Source organism: Solea solea, chromosome 3, assembly GCF_958295425.1.
Source record: "Solea solea chromosome 3, fSolSol10.1, whole genome shotgun sequence".
NCBI classification, from domain to species: Eukaryota; Metazoa; Chordata; class Actinopteri; order Pleuronectiformes; family Soleidae; genus Solea; species Solea solea.
The window spans coordinates 29,077,252-29,096,108 of record NC_081136.1 but is presented as its reverse complement, the minus strand read 5'-3'; the positions used below and the strand labels follow the sequence as shown (position 1 = coordinate 29,096,108).

General features: G+C 41.4%; 2 protein-coding genes across 2 annotated transcripts; one reads left to right on the top strand and one right to left on the bottom strand.

Moving 5' to 3' along the window:
* Positions 1-458: 458 nt before the first annotated feature.
* dhx57 (DEAH (Asp-Glu-Ala-Asp/His) box polypeptide 57) lies at positions 459-9,081 on the bottom strand. The gene is made up of 23 exons (XM_058624468.1): positions 9,003-9,081; positions 8,599-8,889; positions 8,251-8,454; positions 7,195-8,093; positions 6,916-7,097; positions 6,679-6,800; positions 5,886-6,081; positions 5,646-5,770; positions 5,344-5,477; positions 5,212-5,266; positions 4,893-5,107; positions 4,673-4,789; positions 4,492-4,588; positions 3,584-3,757; positions 3,297-3,497; positions 2,771-3,047; positions 2,504-2,599; positions 2,329-2,412; positions 1,978-2,115; positions 1,810-1,884; positions 1,577-1,711; positions 1,286-1,486; positions 459-632 (listed from the first exon to the last, which is right to left on the bottom strand). The coding sequence occupies exons 1-23, from the start codon at positions 9,077-9,079 to the stop codon at positions 489-491; spliced, it is 4,239 nt and encodes a 1,412-aa protein (XP_058480451.1). The 5' UTR covers positions 9,080-9,081; the 3' UTR covers positions 459-488.
* Positions 9,082-10,645: 1,564 nt separating this feature from the next.
* Positions 10,646-13,255, top strand: morn2 (MORN repeat containing 2). The gene is made up of 6 exons (XM_058624470.1): positions 10,646-10,906; positions 11,011-11,252; positions 12,062-12,112; positions 12,194-12,300; positions 12,430-12,566; positions 12,979-13,255. Exons 2-6 carry the CDS (start codon positions 11,246-11,248, stop codon positions 13,079-13,081), a joined length of 405 nt encoding a protein of 134 aa, XP_058480453.1. The 5' UTR covers positions 10,646-10,906; positions 11,011-11,245; the 3' UTR covers positions 13,082-13,255.
* Positions 13,256-18,857: the final 5,602 nt, after the last annotated feature.

Here is an 18,857-nt window from a genome sequence, read left to right as displayed (position 1 = left end):
AATCAATAAATATCCACAAACATAAAAAGCACAGTTTCTGTAAGAGCAAGTCCAATATGGACACAAAAACATTTTCAGTTGCGAGCAAGACACAACCTACAATAGAAGTGCACAGTTCACAAATTGTATTTGAGTGTGTGTCAATTTACTGCATATACAGTATAATATCAAAAACAAGAGCTTTTCCATTTCTCTGGGTATCAAAAGATGGAGGTTTGTTGATCACCTGCATAGATTTGTTTCTTTCAAGGCAGACTTTGCTTGATAAGCCTCCTGAGCAGCAGCACAATAAAAGCTTGGTGTAAACTGATACTTTGAGTAAAGTGCCAGGTGAAAGCAGGGTGGTGTGGCTCATTCTTTACAGTACAATTAAATTGTTAACCTCATTCATGTTTTTTTAATGTGTAGAGCTGTAGGAAAGGAGGACATCTATGCATTAAAGCCCTTGAGATTGAAAATAGGGACAAAAGGGTTTATTTAGGACAGAGTTACTCTGTAGAGATGAGGTGGACGATCATGCGGATAATGCGGGAGCCACGGGGACAGTTGCACAGGTCCATACTCGGGTTTCTGATCTTGTCCTCAAGCAGCTGGTCCAGCTCCCAGCGCAGCTCCTTCACCAACTCGGCCACCTGGGTTAAACAGACATCATATTCACAGAGCTAAGTTAATATGCATGTTCACAAGCCATATACAGTAGTTTCTAATCTCTGACTATTCATTAAAACTATATTTTTAAACTTTTCTCATCATCCCTCAGTTTTGGCCACGACCCCAAGACCATTCAGACCTGCTTCTAACATCCTTCCTGGATGATGTGCATATCACACTCAGTGCGGGTCAGAACGGGTGTCCTCCGTTACAGAACCCACATATGGAGGTGGTATAAGGATAACCCGGAATCAGAATCGGAATCAGAATCAGAAGAGCTTTATTGCCAAGTATGATTTGCACATACAAGGAATTTGCTCTGGTGTCATTGGTGCGTAACAAGCATACAACATTTTTTTAAAAAAAATGTTGTATGCTAACGTGATTACATTGCTGATCTGCATGAACACAATCTGGACTAGAGACCAGTGCCACACGTCACTAGAGACCAGTGCCACACGTCACTTCCACTTGATCTGCATCAGTTTTTTTGTTTTACATTTATCAGCACTCAAACATTGATTTTTTTGCAGCCACTGCCACAAAATTAACAACTAGAGTAGAGCATTAATTTGCATAATGCATCTGTACAGTCAGACTTGTTACTGCAATAAATGTACATGTTTTCTCTGACCTGATGAGAAGAAGCAGCAAATCGGATCCATCCATCATCCAAGCTGATGATGAACTCTCCCTTGTGCATCTGCACGTTGACCTGACCACCTCCAAATAGCACAAGCGGGTAAACGGACACCATGCTGCAGTCCCTGATGAAGACGCGGCTTGTTTTCACCTTCTCGTGGTAAACCAGGTAGGAGCTTCCATAGTGACGAACCTGGAACACCAACGACAACAGTCACAGGGTTTGTTTGTCTTTACATCATTTCTTTGTACACATCGCCCCATCTGGGCTTTTCCGTCTCACCTTATAGTTAACAGATGAGGGGTGTATGTAAACACCGCCATCGTTCTTGGTCATGAAGCGCAGCTCGTTGGCCTTAGGTTGCATCTTCATTGCCCCTGTGCTGGTCATCTGGTAATGCCCTTGTGGCTCTAGTACCTACATCACAGCATCAAACACAGGAGCGTTAAGTCAAGCCAGGAATATTACAGAATTTCAGTTTTTCCATTAAAACAACAGTCGGACTGAATATCTACCTGGACCACATTGGGATAGAGGGCAGCACACAGCATGGCGGACATCAGACGAAGGTTTTCTGAGTTCAAGTTCCCCTAGAAAGTGTGGGCATAAACGTTGTAAATCATCAAATTTTCTTTTCAACACAAATACTAGAAAATGTATGTGTGTGTCTGTGTGTGTGTTACCTCAGGGCCAGTAGCCTCTAGAACACCGTCAGTGCCATTAGACGACATGCGCTCTATCACCCTGGCCCTTAGTCCTTCCTTGATGAAGCCAATGTCAGACAGCAGTTCAGCAAACTGCCTCTTCAGACTGGCAATCTCCTACAAGCATCACAGCACACGTTACACAAATAATTACACACAATCAAACTTAGGGTTGTAGATTAACGGCAGCCATTTTGTTGTGAATCTTAGGGTACAACGTCAACGCTGTAGTCTACAATACATCAACATTGACATACTGTAAATAAATACACACTACTGTGCTGAACAAGAGTTCTACAGAAACCACATTACACATTTATACCGGCTGACCTGTAATGCTCGCCAGGACAGGAAGTTTTCTCTGCAGTAAACAGAACTGGCCTTGTAACCATTCCTTGCCGCACGGCACCATCCCTGCAGCACAGGGAAAATACATCAAATTGAAAAAGCTCGGTCAGCATTGTCTTTGTGTTATTTGTCCACACGGATAACCCCAGTAACCTACCTTATATGCATTTAACAAAGCAACATGATCGCTATTGTTCCCTGCAAAGGCAAGTTTCTTGTCATTGGCTTCCTCTCGCTTATCCCAGGGAGACACCTGGAAAACAAACGACAAAATATAGAAACAATTTCAGACACATTCAGGTCTATTACATATGTAGTTCAGCAGCTTTACTCTTCAGTTGATAAACATGTTGCTGTAACGTAGCTGATCAGGAAATCATGTTTGTGTTAACAATAAATAAACATTGCTTCTTGGTTTCCTTACAAATGGTGATTTGAGGGCCAGACTGGCAGCGATGGTGAGCGATGGGTCGAGGCAGCGGAAGATGGCTCCGAACAGCATGAGCTTCCCGATGCGCACGTCGACGGGCAGGGCGGCCAGGTGGTAGCCCAGCGTGGTCAGGCTCTCTTCATCAGTTAGAGCTCCCAGTTCCTGCAGGCGCTGTTTGGCTGCGTCCAAGCTTCCCATAGCTGGGGGTTCGATGAGCCGAGAGATAACCGACTCCAAATTTTGCTCAGTGAACACCTCCAGGATTTTGATTCTGTCAGAGAGAGAGAGAGAGAGAAAGTGATTGTAAATACTAACATGATAAACAGCTGCTTTGAATTTGCCTGACAGGTATCACAGGTACAGCAGGATTAGACAAATCCCAAGCCGACAAGCCCTGGACATATTCTCGTGCAGTATTTCCAGTCACGGATCCTAATACCCTTGTCATACACAAAACTCTATTATTGGCTTTCACAGAGACGACAGCAGTAAGGTACAAAGACCAAACAGATGGATTTACCGCAGGCAGAGCTGCTCCAGAGGCACTCTCTGGATCTCAGGCAGCTGCTGCTGAGCCAGCTGGTGTTGGAAGCAGTGGCTGGTGAAGAGGTGGAAGCAGACCCCCGAGGCCACGCGCCCCGCTCGTCCTTTCCTCTGCACCGCGTTGGCCCGAGACACCCACGATTCCTCCAGGCTCTCCATGCTCTTAGATGCATCATACCTAAATGAGAAAATGTCGTATAACTCACACCTGTCGTCAAAATCATCGGCAGAGCAACTGTTCACATGAGCCAAACATTGAGTTACCCTTTCTCCTTCATTTTGCCAGAGTCGATGACATATACCACGTCATCGATGGTGACAGATGTTTCTGCAATGTTGGTGGAAATGATGATTTTTGTGACGCCCTCCGGGGGACGACTGAAAACTGCCTCCTGCTCCTCATTGGACAGAGATGAGTGAAGTGGGTACACCACACACCTGAGGTGGGGATGAACACTCGAGGATATTAACATTTGACAAATGGCTAGTGTTAATTTCCTACTTTGTTTAAAGGTCCAGTGTTTAAATTGAATTAAAAAAAAAAGTGTGTTTGTTGAGTATTCAGTTTAAAATAAAGATGGTGTGGTTTTCATAGGCTTAGAATTAGCCTTTCATATGTACTTAAACAACTTTGTTTTATGGAGGCTACAATCTTTCCCCTCCATGTTTCTACAGCTGTTTGTGTGGTTTAAAGTTAAAGATTACTCGGCAAAAACAAAGAACAACTTACTATCTCATATGAATATGATGTTAAATTTTACAAACCATATAAATAATACTTGAAACAGCTGTATCTATGGGAACTTTAACTAACAACACAATGACCATTTTTGTAGGTGTGTGTATTCCACCATAGTTCCAACATGTTTGGGTTATAGAGGGGTGATTGCAGGAGTTATCTAAAACACTTATCATTATGGAAAACTCCTAATATGTTACAAAACATAGATAATACTTCAAAATAAATAATTTTACACCATGGTGTTAACATTGAAATTGTTAATATAAAAATGATGTTGCCAACCCACTGTCTTAATTCCAGGTTTTGCTTTGCGTGAAATTTGCAGGAAAATATCAGAATAAAATCTAAAATTCACCTTCCCATTCACCTCAATATGAATGATGTAATATACATTGTAAAATGTAGACGCATGTCTTAAAAAGGCACAGACCTGCTTGCGCCCCTGTTGTTGAACAGTCTGTTGGACTGGAGCTGTTCATAGAGCATCTTGATCTCAGCCAGGCCGGGCAGAAACACCAGCACCGCCCCTGGAGGCAGAAACACGGCAGAGGTTCATAAGATTCACCGCAGTCACTGAGACAAGGCTATGAATATGTGTGTGTGGGTCTCACCTGGAGGGTAGTTATGTTTTCCATCTACAATCCACTCCAGCAGGTTCTCCACCAGGTCCATGTTGATCTTGTCCAGGTCCATTGCAGCAAGGGTCTTTAACACGGACTTCTTTGTATCTGAACAACAAGTCAAAGTGTGAAATGAATGCACAGCTATGTAGCAGCAGTTTCTTTGATCCAGAAGCACATTATGATACTTTCAGTAATCGACTCTTTGGACCTTTGTATCTGATTGTGAGATCCTGCAGGCTGAGCTGCTGGTCTGGGATCGAGTCTTTGATAAAGTCCTTCTTGCAGAAAGACGAGAAGTTCCACCCGTCATTAGACGAATCATCCTCCATGTCCCTCGGCTGTACCTTGCTTGTTCGTCCACCCGTGGAGGAAGAATTCTGTTTCCCTGAGCGCAAGTACGGACTGCCATCGTCAATGACGTAGCTGGGAAAACAAATGTTACAAAAATAAATTTTAAAAATCAAGATAGTACAAGAAACAGAAAATTTCAAGAAAAGTACAAAGACGTTTTGATTGAAAAAACATACCCAGTTTTACCAATAGCATCTTCAAGAAAAAACTGGTCGACAGGAAAGGTCCGCCCTGGAACACAATTTCAATGAGCGTGAAAAAGTCAAAATTCCAAATGACATGGGAAGAGTATAATGCAATTTTTTTACCTGGTATATGGACAGAAGGACAGTTGTAAAAATATTCAGAAAAGAGGTTGGCATTCAGTGTCGCACTCATGAGAATAATCTTCAGGTCTGGTCTCTGCTCAGTCAGGTCTTTGAGCACCAACAGCAGGAAATCACTGATAAAAATGTCATTACAAACAGAGAAGTCATTTAAGTGCAACATAGTCACACACAAGTCCTACAACAATCAATTGGTTATGTATTCATTTTGATTATTAAGTCAATCACTGATCAATATTTATCATTTACTGAAACACTCTTGTACACATTCTGCACAGTCTCACCTTTCCTCTGTGCGCTCGTGCACCTCATCCACAATGATGTGTGTGACGCCTTTGAGGTCTGTCTCACTCTCCAGTCTCCTCAGTAACACGCCTACAGTGCAGTACAGAAGTCTGGTGGCAGATGACTGACAGAGAAGAGCAGTCATTATTTATTCATCACAACTGTTTTATTCATTTTCTGTTCACTTTCCCAGAACTTAAGACTTAACGGCTGATAGATTATGCTGATTGTGCTCATACCCTGACACTCTCCAGACGGATCTGGTATCCTACAGAGTTGCCAAGACTCTCTGCACGCTCCTTTGCAACTCTCTGAGCCACGGAAATGGCAGATATGCGGCGTGGCTGGGTACAGATTATGTTTGCGACTTGCTCTGCTGAGCCACGTAATGAGGCATCCAGAATGAACTGAGGGATCTGAGTGGTCTTACCACACCTGTAGAGAAGTAAAGAAAAAATAAACAAGATAATTCTACAGATGCTCAGAGCAGGTTTTGTTATTTTTAAGAAATAAATCCTTGGTTTTACTTTTCCTTAAAACCTTCACACTTAACTTAAGCCAATCTCATTAAGCATATCAGCTCCACACGACTATCTGTTTTTAAACAGTTTTAGAGGCAACAGCCACACTGCGCTAGCAAAGCGAGGCTTTGAGTATGACTAAAAATACAGAGAAGTACGCAATAAAAGTTTCACAAGTAAATGCTAATGCTCAGAAAAAATGGAAAGAAATAAGAGTTATTCAGCAGTTTGACAGAATGAATGTTTTGCCCTGCCTGACCCTGCACTGCTGCTGTATACACACAAACAATCTGGTCTGGCATTGCTAGCCAGAGCTTATTGGCAGATAGAAGCTGCAAATAGTGTTACTGTTCCAAACAGAGGGCAGACTAATAACCTCAGCAGCAAAAGAAAAAACAAAACAAAAAGTAACTACAGCTTTAAATCAAAGCAAAGCAAGTTTGCAAAATTTCCCCCTATTTTATTTAGACTTTGAAATTGCAAATACTTGGTATTCCTATGAGGGACCCACCCTGTCATCCCGCTGATCACCAGCATCTGACATTGCTCCAACTGGTCAAGGATGTGGTCTTTTTCTTGCCAAGCCGGCAGACTTTTCCTCTGCTCCAGCATGGACAGGAAAAGCTTTGATGACTGGATGAAAATAAAGAGGAAGAGGAAAGAGCAACACACCATCAAAATACAACATTAAAACACTTGATTATGTCGTCTAGGAAAAAAGAAAGTAAAGCACAACTTCTCTTCTTACCCTTTTCTTTTGGAAGTCTCGACACAGCTTGCGGTTTTCTTGCAGTGAGTTTTCTGTCTTTACATTGTACCTATTTACCATCTTCCTCTGACTGACATAACTCTCATTATGAACAAGAACAGCTTCATGTTCTCGATCTCCCTCCCTCTCATCCAGCTCCTCTGCCTCGCTCGGCTCTTTCACTTGAAAAACAGAAACGGCTGGTTTAATACACATAAACTCATGAAATTGAGGAAGACCGACAATAAATAAATGAACATTTAAGTATTTTGGACTCACAATCAGTGGGTCTTTGGTTGTTGGATGAAGCAGTCCTTCTGCTGTTAGTCTGATTACTACTTGTAGTACTACTACTCCTTCTTTCCTCCGATACTTTACTCTTCACATTCTTACTCTTGACTATGGCAGCAGGGGGTGGAGGTACCACCACAACAGGTGGTGGCGTGCTGTATTTGTGGTGACCGACAGCCAGCAGTTCTTTCATGACATTTTCATCCTCGCACAAGGTGACCAGAGTATAGACAACAGGTTCGCTGCTCTTTGCTGCATTGAATGCCTCTTCAAATAATCTCTCAGTCACACTGAGCCGCCCTGCAGCTCCAAAAGATTCATCGTTGGTGCTGAAGGCAACTATTGGTGCCTGAAATGGGTATCGATTTCCTTTGGGGAAACGCACCTCTACTTCATACTCGGGAGGAGAGTAACTACTAAATCCGGGGTTGCTCGGGCCATTCAGGTCAGGGGAACCAGCTCCAGACCTGCCTTTGGTGGGAAGCTGGTGTTTAAATTTACACCTGTTCCCGAAGCGGCAGCCTTGTCCTTTCAAGAAGAATTTGCAGACATCACGGATGTCAACAGACCCTCCACCACCTCTACTATCAACTTCATGTGTACCACTGCTGGCCGCCATGAATGAGGGGTCCAGGGTTATTGTCCACACTGTATTAGCAATACGCTCATTGAAGCGATCACCAAAAATGGCAGTTAGAGCCAGAGCCTCCTCCTGCCTCTGACTCAAACACTCATCCATAGGCAGTCCCCCAAGTCCATCAGGAGAAACTGCTTTCAGGCCGAAACGCTCACTAAAAACTTGGTGGAGGAGCTGTTCCAAAGTTGTTCCAAAATCTCCTCCACTAGACACCAGTGCCAGCTTACCACGCTCCCTGTCAAATCCATACCTACGAACAGAAAATATTAGCAAACTGAGAGGGAGACAACAACGTAAATTCATGTCAAACTTATTTCTAAGGCATAACAACAAAGATTCATTTTTAAAAGGACAACTGCTAAAGGCTTCAATATCCAACATCTGCAATGACAGAAAAGACTTATCACCTGCAGAGTTTGCCTATTGCAAATAAGGAGATGACAGGTTCAGGGGAAGGTCGTTCATCATCAGACTCGGGCTCATATGACGGGCTTTCTGCTCTCTCCACCGGCTCATCATTAGTGACCCAAAACTGACCATCTTCTCTGTGATCCAACTCATCATATTCCTCCTCCTCTTCCTCTCCGTCTGCATGATCTGAACCAGATTCACTGAGAGAAAGAGGACTGGTGTAAGATCAGGTGGACTTGAAATAGGGGGGAAAATACATAATCTGAAACAGCCATTTTATAACATTAATATTAACATTTTTAAACAGCCTTCAGTCTAACCTGGAGAGACTAAGACATACTTACTCATAAAGATCCTCAGTCTGCAGATCACGCAGTAGCTCCACAAGTTGTTTTTGGTTCTCATTAGTCATGAAGATCTTCTGCATAGGTATAGAGCTCGCCTCCCGGATGTTGAAATCCACCGACTTTGGGGATGATCTGATTCTCGCCAGAGAACTTGGTAAAACCTTGCCACCTCTTTTCTGAGAAGGAAGAGGTTGCTGACTCCTACCTCCCCTCTCTCTACCTCGACCCCTGCCCCCAGTATGACTGCCCCCAGTATGACTGCCCCCACGACCTTGCCCTCTGCCAGATCTACAGACAAACCAGACAGGTAGAATGGAAACAAAAAACACAAAGGTAAGGGGATTGAATCAATAATAGATTGGAATAATTTGGTAATTATGTCCGCCACAGTATAGGTATACCTGCTGGAACGAGAGGGTCCAAAATCAAGGCTGAAGTCATCCTCATCATCCCATCGACTAGTTCCTCCTCCTTTCATGCGCCCGCCTCCACCACCTCCGCCGCCGCCTCCGCCACCTCCTCTTGGTTTGTTAAATTTCCCCCCTCCTCTGTTTGGCTTCCCTCCTCTTCTCCTTGCATTCATTTTTCTATGAAAACATGCATGGGGATTTTGATCAGATAAACGATGTTTTAAAGCAATTGAATTATGAAAAACGCCCCAGAGAGAGCCAAGTATGACTAATGGGACAATACATACATTTCAAGTCACAATTATCCTGACAAAACAATTGCGATTTGGGATATTTTTGCAATAATTCTAGAAATATCGTTGTTTTTAGATTCTTAAATGTAAATAAGCAGAGCCCTGTGTTTATAATATACTGTCTTTTGGGTTGCACATATAAACCTTCAGAAAATGTGCACACATCATGTTACAAAATATTGAAATGTTACAAAAATATTTTACTAAAAATACCAACCAATGTATTGTGTTGCCAAAATATTTAACATATTACATTGCAAAAGCATCGTTGCAATGTTTCATGTTCAAAAACAACATTTAGACATACAGTATAGTACAAAAGTCTTTGGAGGCCACCACCTTTGTGGACTGAAAAGATTCAGGTTCCTCCTTGTGGTACTTCAAAATAAATCACCAGGACGATGTTGGGGCACTTGACAACATATTCAAATCCCCACTTTAACAACACTAACGATTTCGCCATTTACTACTATACTAAAACAGAAAATTTACCTATTTTGATAATATGAAATACTGTCGCATCCCATACAAGTGTACATTAAAAATACAAATACAGTACAAATACAATTAAATACTCACGTGGTTTCAGTGTCTTTTCATAGCCAGCAGCAACAATCTGTGAAGAGAGGCATAAGGTGGTGTATCCTCTCATTCCTGTGAGTATGTATGATGGAGCTGCGAGTTACTGCAGTAAACGATTGAACAACATCCACTGCAGTGAACCGAGTGAGAGTGGCACAGAACTGTGAGGTGGCTCGTTATAACACTTCAATTCATGTGTGAGCAATACACACACACACACAGCGCTGGTGGCTACAATTATACAATCACACTGAACACGCAAACCGGCAGCCTAAGCATAACAACACGGTCGACTGCCTCACAGGGCGTTTTATCAACAAGTCACGAAAGAACAGCTCACTACTCGTACTGGGAATAAGGTCGCATGTCGTCGGGACTGATATATTATACTGATATAATATATTAGTATAATATATCAGTCACTATCAAGCACCAAAACTTTAGCTAGACAACAAGCTAGCAGGCTCACTCTGAAATGTTGATGATAAACGTTAGCGTTAGCTTAGTTTGAACGGCGTATGTCCTCCCAGGTCACGTCGACAGGGTCAAATACATACGGATTCCACATAAAAAACATGTATTGAGGTTTTGTGTAACCGATAAAAGATAAAGGTAGACGGAGAAAGTTCACTCACAGCTGTATGTGATCCGCACCGGCAGCCTGCAGCTCTGTCATTGGTGCAAATTCATGTTGATTCTTGTTCCGGGGTTGCGCAGTAATACGCAGCCCCGCCGTGAAAAGCGCCCCCTAGCGTTCCAGCATAGCGGGTACGCAAAGTGAACGCTCCCAGGCAGAATGCCACATGCTTAAAACATTCTATTTTCACTGTTATGCAAACACACATAAGCACACTATCACAAGTATTTAATGTTATTGGACGACAAGAAAAAAGTGTACCTTTTACGACAGGGGAGCATATTACGGCACGTAGAAATGGTATTAAACAAGGTCGTGTTTACGAGCGCCCTTAGCCGTAACCATGGTAACAGTGTTTAGTGTCGAGCTGCTACTACAACACAGTAAGTGGAGTGCGTCTTTTGAGTAGGTTAATTAATGCAAAACAATTGAATTTTTGAAATATTTGTCTTTTACTTTCTTTTTTTATGGACCACTGAAAATTAAGGTTCGGCACCTGCCTTTGATCTGTACTGCGCGTGGACCAAAGTCAACGGTGTGATCCCTCATCAGAGACAAAGGAAGGCCAAGAAGAGACAACAGAACATCAGCTGTAAAACATCAAACTCAGCATTTAATGGACATTTTCTGCCCTGAAATGAACATTTTATATTATAGTTAAATCAACAATAGCTTGTGTTACTTCAACAACACTTGAAGTAAACGACTGGAAGCTGTTGAAGATGTCAGGTGGGGGCTCTGAATCTGAAGACTTGATTTCTCTCACACTCACAGTCTGTTTTCCATGGCTTCAGAGGACATTACATTGACTTACATTCATTTCCTTGAGACTTACTCTTCTGGCTTCACCCTAACTCTAACCTCATCCTAACTATACAACATGTATTCACTGTAAAATGTAAGAATTCACACTATGGGGACTTACTTTTTGTCCCTATAAGGAAGACAAGTCCCCATAATGTGACTGAATAAACAGATTTAGGTCCCCACAACATGAGTAATACCTGGAACACACACACACATGCTTGTACAGCATTCTTATTGAACATTCCCTAGCCCTTTACCCTAATCTATAATAATCTAACCTTGACATAAACCTCTACCTCTAACCCTAACCTTAAAACTACATCTAGACCCTCAAAAAGACTTTTAAAGTGGTAAGGACCAGTCAAAAATGTCCTCACTGGTAGGTTTGAATCAAAATGTGTTGTCACAGCTCAGTACACACATGTTCACACACGCTTGTACAGATATCTTAGATATAATAACTTAAACCTAAACTTCTATCCCTTAAAATTTTAATGTATTAACTGTGGCATAATGTCCTCACTTCCTGTGGTTTCTAAGTGGTTTGGTCTATACAAAGATATACTGTAAGTACACGTACATAAAAAACACATTATTTTGTTTTACTTTAATTTATATACATATCTATGTATATATATATATATATATACATATATATAATATATAAATATAAAGCAGAATTTTCACTTGTCTATATAGATGCTTGAATTTGAAATACTTTGTGTTTGCAGAGGAAGCTCTGACAAAAGTGTCCTACATCTTTCCAAATGGTGACAAATACGGTGAGTAATAATAACCGACGAAGTGAATCATATTTTTTCTGTATTTACACAAGACTGTGACAACTTCTCCTTCGCCCACAGAGGGGGGGTGTGGCAGGTGTGCATCAGGAGCAATGGTGAGGAAAGGTGTCGGCAAACACACCTCAGCAAATGGGATCATATACACAGGAGTGTGGCAGGAGGACAAGGTATAAACATGTTCACATGGCTTGTGGATGAATGTAAACATAATTACAGCCCAGGTGGTTGTGCTCCCTCTGTGGTTAGTCATACGTCATGCTCTGTCACTCTCTATGCTCGTCACCCACAAACACCAGATGTGTGGCAGAGGGACCCTGCAGCATCTCTCCGGTGCTCGCTATGAAGGAGAATTCAATGACAACATGTACCACGGCACAGGAACATACACCTTCCCAGATGGCTCTTCTTACAAAGGCCACTTTTGTAACAACAGGTATTCAAAGGACTTTTTATGTGATGTTTTTACATGGTTATAATGTAGCCCAGCCCAACCCCCCCTCCAGATTAGGGCTCTTTAATGACCAGGGCAAGGGCATCTTATAGGATCACTTTTTTTTTGTGATCAATTGCCCCTTCTTCCCATCTATGCACACCACTGCCTGTCAAGTTCCAGTAAACAGACTAATTGAGAGCTTTTAACAATCAGATGGTGACATATATATGGAATATATGTCATATTAAGATGTAATATGACATATATATTCCAATGAAATGTCTTGGTGGTATATCTGCAGGGTTAAGCAATAGTCAAATGTCTAATTCAACGTTGTGATGTATTTTTTCATAGCATATTTGCCTGTTTGTTTTTGAGTTTTGCGATGTCCTAACTGACGTTGTGCTTCTAGGTTGGAGGGAAAAGGCGTTTACACGGACTCACAAGGACGGGTTTGGATGGGAGATTTTCACGGCAAAGCAGCTCTGGGCCTGAAAATGCAGCACACTTCTTAGGGAAATCATGCTACAGCGTGTTTATGTCTTGTGTTGTACTGAATTCCTTCTTCACGTGATGCATTTACTGTGTAGTGAGCAGACGGATATACCCATGTTCTTGCTTTCATGTCGTCGTGAGCTACATTACAAGCTGCACAAATTTGAAATAAACTGGGTTTTTTTTTAATTGCACATTTTTTCTTTGCTTTCTTACAGATTATTCTAATCTGAATAAAATAAGTAGAGCTTCTTTTCCCCTGATCTCACACACACTCACACACACACACACACTGCCAACCAATCGCAGAGGGACATATGCTCACATTCACATCTGCGACAGATGTACCCTGTTGGAGTAAACCTGGCCGGAGGAAGTGTGTGATGTGATGTGAGTGGGCGGTCAGTTTGACCTTCAGTGTGCGTGCGTGTGTGTGTGTGTGTACTCTACCACCCACGATAACCCACATGCACGGCTTCCTCCACTAAAAATTCCTTCACAAACAAACCACATTTCTTTAACATTGTTTAATAAGTATCTCTGATATTGAAATCTGTCATTCTATTTCATAATGCCTCTATGGATCTGCGATTGCACATACCCCCCTGAACAAAGTCAGCACTGAGTATTTTGTCTATACACTAAATAGATACATGTTAATGTGTGCAATGACAAAAACACACACTTATATATATATATATATATATATATATATATACTGATGTAACACCCATACAATGCTAAACACTCCTGGTACTGTAAGTACTGTAACAGACACAAGGAAACATTGATTGATTGTACAATTTTCCCCTGGTAGAAAATAACATTTCTGTATTGCAAACTTTTAGTGGCGATTCAAATCATAAAAATAAAAATGAAGAAAATAAATAGGACCAAAGAGGCAACAACGTTTAAATAAAACGAGAAAATGGCACTGAAATTTGGCACAAGATACAAAAAAATACATCTGCACTTGAAATGCAACTGACATGAATGCACGGGTTATTGTGTTTAGTGGCGTGCAGCCTTTGCAGTTGACGTTGAGTGCTTGAGGTGTTTTATTATAAGAATGTGACGACAGACGCGTGTATCCATCGCCACGAGGCGTGAGCTAGATGGTGAGAAGGAAGCTTTTAAAACTGTTGCAATATATTATCTCCATAAACCTGAGAATATAATATAATATTTCCACACCTTTCAAACTTCCTGAAAAACAAAAATCCCTTGTACTACAGAAAACTGTGACTTTTAGAATAAAAAACAAACAACAACATACACTTGTAATTGAGCTGGAAACAGCATTAAACAAAAAAGGACATTCCGTATATTAAAGTGTGAGCAGGCGCTTGAAACAAAATGGTGGACATGCACATCCCCACAGAGAAGAAGACTAAGAGTCAAAATTATTGTTCTGTACAAAGCTCCTGACACCTGTAGGTGAGTCGATAACGATCGAATCAGTGACGCGAAGAAAGAGATGATGGTGCTTTTTGTTCTCTGTGCTTGTTTGTGCTCTTCAGTAGAAACACTCTCAGCGTTGGAAGTGAAGTAACAACAAAATGAAACACCATTTTTTCCCTGTTACAACCATGATTTTCTTTCAAGCGAGCGGAGCGGTTGACAATGTGTTGTGCTGTTGTCAAGTTGATCAGCGGACTGAAGCAGGGAGTCACCATTAACCTACCAACACTCTCTACTCTGATCTCTGCTGAGATTTGAAATGTTCAAGGAATACATTTAGCTTTGTATTACTAGAATAGAGGTAGTATTTATGAAAAATTGTTACTTCCCAACCTCAGTTTCCCCTGGAGAAATACTTGGGAAGCACAATTTTGCAAAAATACTACCTCCTATTCTAGTAATACAAAGGTCAATGCGAATCGGCGAATTATTCTTTAACATAGGGCTGAACAATTCATCGTTATCAATTAATCAAAACTGCAATCTGAAATAATTAAGTCAGCAAATTGCAAAAGCTGGCAATTTAACCTATTCTATTTTTGATTGTTCTTTCTTGACAATAAAGAGCTCATCCTTCAAGAGAAGAAGGTAGTGTTTTTTTTCATTTGATCTCATTTTAAACTGAACCTTAACTTCAAAAAAAAAAAAAAAAAAAAAAAGACATTGCAACTCAAATTGCAATAGCAATAGCTGTCAAAAAATATATTTAATTCTCCTAAATTGCTCAGCCCTACGTGAACATGAATGAAACCTGGAGGACGCATTTGATTCTCTTTGATTTGAAGTCAAAAATCCTGATTTTTTTGTGGAATGACAAGGAGTCTGTTTTAAAGTTTTCAGTTTTAGAAGCGATCAGATGATGTAACAACAAGCTTCAGCAAAATGCAGTTTCTTCAAGCAGTTTCTGTTTGTCTTTGTGCCCCATTTCTCCTTCCTGTGCGTAAACGCCACATTTACAGACAACCACACGAACACCTGGTATATTTCTTTTTTGGTGCCTTTTTTTTGTGGAGGAAATAGCTCCAATGTTTATATTTGGGACTATCAAAAAAGACCCTGTGGTGGTTTTGCTTCCAAAAGGCCTCTTTCCTCTAGAAAATACACAAGAAAAACGTTCAAATCCATCACCAAGAAACTCCGAAATCTTAAAAAAGGCATAAACTGATCAAAAATTATAAAAAATGTACATCTTTTCTTTAAAAAAAAAACCCATTTTGAACCACACACATACAAATTAACAAAATAACAGCACCAACGTTTTATAAAGGACACACAGTACAAACTGTTCTGTTGTTGTGTAACATGAGGGGGGTATAAATGGCCACGACAGCCTCCTGCTACAGCGATATCAGGTGTTTCGTTATGAAGTGCTACCTCTGTTCTTACCAGTCCCGTACATGTGTGTTCACAGTTGTCATAGGCACATGTTAGCATCGCCTGTTTGTGCATGTGTGGCATGTAATTGTGCTGAACTCCCATCTTTTCTGTATCCTCTCTTCACTGCATGGCCCAAGAGGAGACTTCTCCAAATCCAGTCTCTTTTCTCACCGTCCTCCTTCCTTCCACTGGCTCCATTTTTGCATTAACATCACGCCCCTAAAACCAATCTGACATGCTCATGTGTGTTACCTCTCCTCTGCTTGTCCACCCCCCCTCACTCCCTCTCTGCCCCATCTCCTCCTACATCACGGGTTCTGCAGCAGCCCCTCCCACTGAATGGGCTGTGAGAACACCTCCTCTCCAGCCACATCTCATAGCTGTAGTGGAAGTCCTCGGGCAGCTCCACGCGCTGGCCCAGCACGCTCTGCAGGCAGTTGTCCACGGGCGCGAACTCTCCATTCTTGTTCTTGTCGTAGCGGCGGCTGTTGAACTCTCGATGCACTCGCGCAGCGCGCACTCCTCTGCCTGGAAGTCCCAGGGCCGTGCTGTCAATATCTGGGCGAGAGGGGAAAGCATTTACTCATTCCTAAACTTAAAGAACTCAAAGTGTGTGATGTTTAGGACGGTTTCTTGGCAGAAATAGAAGTGTGTGACTGCTTTAAAAATAAAAAATAAACTGTTTTTAGTTGCCGTATGTAGGACTCACACTCTATATGCATCATGTTAAGGCTTGACGGTAGGTAGGTCTGACACTGAGCTGAGCTATGCTGAAGACGTAGCAAGTGTTGTTGTTGATGATGTGATGCCTGCCATGTCTAAGAAAATCTGCAGGAACGGGGGAACGCTGCCTTTGCTCAACTCCCCCCCCCCATGTGGAGGATAAAGCGGTAGAAGATGGATGGATGGATACCGGAAAGCAGAGGAATAAAGCTTTGCACCCATATACTACTCATTACAGTAGAAGCTTGTTATGCACTAAACCTTTAAATAAATAAAAACATGGATCAGTGACATACAATATTTTTCTTCTATTCATCTCACACCCACAGTGACAGACCACTTGCTCTCTTGTAAGGGACCGTGACCCTGAAAAAGACCCCCCCCCCCCCCCCCCCCCCCCCCCCCCCCCATACAGACACTTTGTTGCTATGGCAACAGAGCCCAGTTTTCCAGTGTCTCCTGGCATATACAATTGCCCATACACACAGTTACACACGCGTGCACACCCACCATGAATTATACGGTTAGCATTTATTAACCTGAAATTATCAGGCAGTCGTCTTTGTTCTGTTAATGAGCTCTGTCTGTGTGTGTGTGTGTGTGTGTGTGAGACTAGAGGAGAACCACAGGGACTAATTATCGCCATGACCACTTCATTTATGAAATTCTGAGAGGTTAAATTGAGTTAGAGCACAAGGAGAACGCCCTGTGACCCGATTATAAACTGCAGATTATCAAAGACACATTTAAATACCTCACTGACGATGGAAGGAATAAAAAAGTACATGAACACGGGGCCTTCATTTACTCTTTACTCACTGCCAGAAAACCAGTTCTTGACCTATTTGACAATATCATTAGTTTAATATATAAACTATTTAATATGTTTTTAAAATGGTTGTACTTGGGTATATTACTTGAATATAAATGCCAACTTGTAGGTTTAACCTTTACAATGCACTCATTGAAATACTTTTTAAATTAAAATGTTTAATTTAAAAAGTGTTATTGGAAGACTTGAAGGTTCATCAAGGTCCATAAAGATACCATATGTTTCCTTGCCCATCTGTGGTAACAAAAAAATTCAAATACAAAAAGAGTATATTAAAATATACTGGAAAAACACAAATAAAGTGAAAGGAACATTATTTTAAGACATAATAGAAGATATTAGTACAGTGCTTCTCAATCCTGGTCCCTGCTGCAACACACCTGATTGATTCATCAACTTGCCATCATTAGTTTTTGAGATATTACAGTAGATGCAGGAGAAGACGGAGCCATGAGGCCGTACTTTTTGAAGTTTCGTGCGTTGTAGGCCTCCACGTTTCTAATATCTGGCAGTAACGCACAGTTCTGATGTCTGCGGAATTTACCAAATATAGTTCTTTGCCCAGTAACATGATATTTAAACAATAATAATGAAAAAAAAGTCCCTAAAAAAGTTGAAAATGAAAAAAACTCAACTGTGGCACACTAATTTTGGTCTGAGAATTATACCAAAACAGTTATTTACGAGCTCATTTCAACTCAAAGTGAACTGTTTCAGAAGTTGTTTTTACCGTTTCCATAGGCCCAGTCATCATTGAGCCTGTGGCGGACTTTTTGGTAAATGGCCGACATGGTCTTCATGTTGCTCTTCCTCCACTGACGACCCAGGTACTTGGTCTGAATCTTAAGCAGCTTGAGAACGTAAGCTGCATCATGGCCTGCTTCACCTTCAGAGCTCGCTTCAGGATGGGGGCAGACTTGAACACCACCAACATCTATTAAGGGAACATGAAGAAAGAGTAGTAGTAGTAGTAGTTGTAGTAGTAGGAGGAGGTTTATTGTACGTATGTCAGTACACAGTGAAGCAAAACAGCAAATCTCTTGAACCGAGGTGCTTCATAAAACACGGTGAGGACACGACTCCATAAAGTGCACACACAGTCTAACAAAGACAATATAAAGTGCAGACACTGCTTACAGCACAATGTTGTACACACAGAAACAGCATTGTCAGTAACAATACTGACAAGATCACCTTCTCAGTGTGAATGAAGGTGTTATTTTGTTCTTATTCGACAGCTTTTAAGGCATTTATTTATTTATGTTTACTTTTAAAGTCCTTATATGTGTTATTGGAGATCCGCTTTACATGAGCATATAATATCTATCCATCTATCTGGAGTGCAAGATTATTTCCAAACTTTTTGAACCGGGTCCCACTTTTTAAAGAACATTTGTGACTTA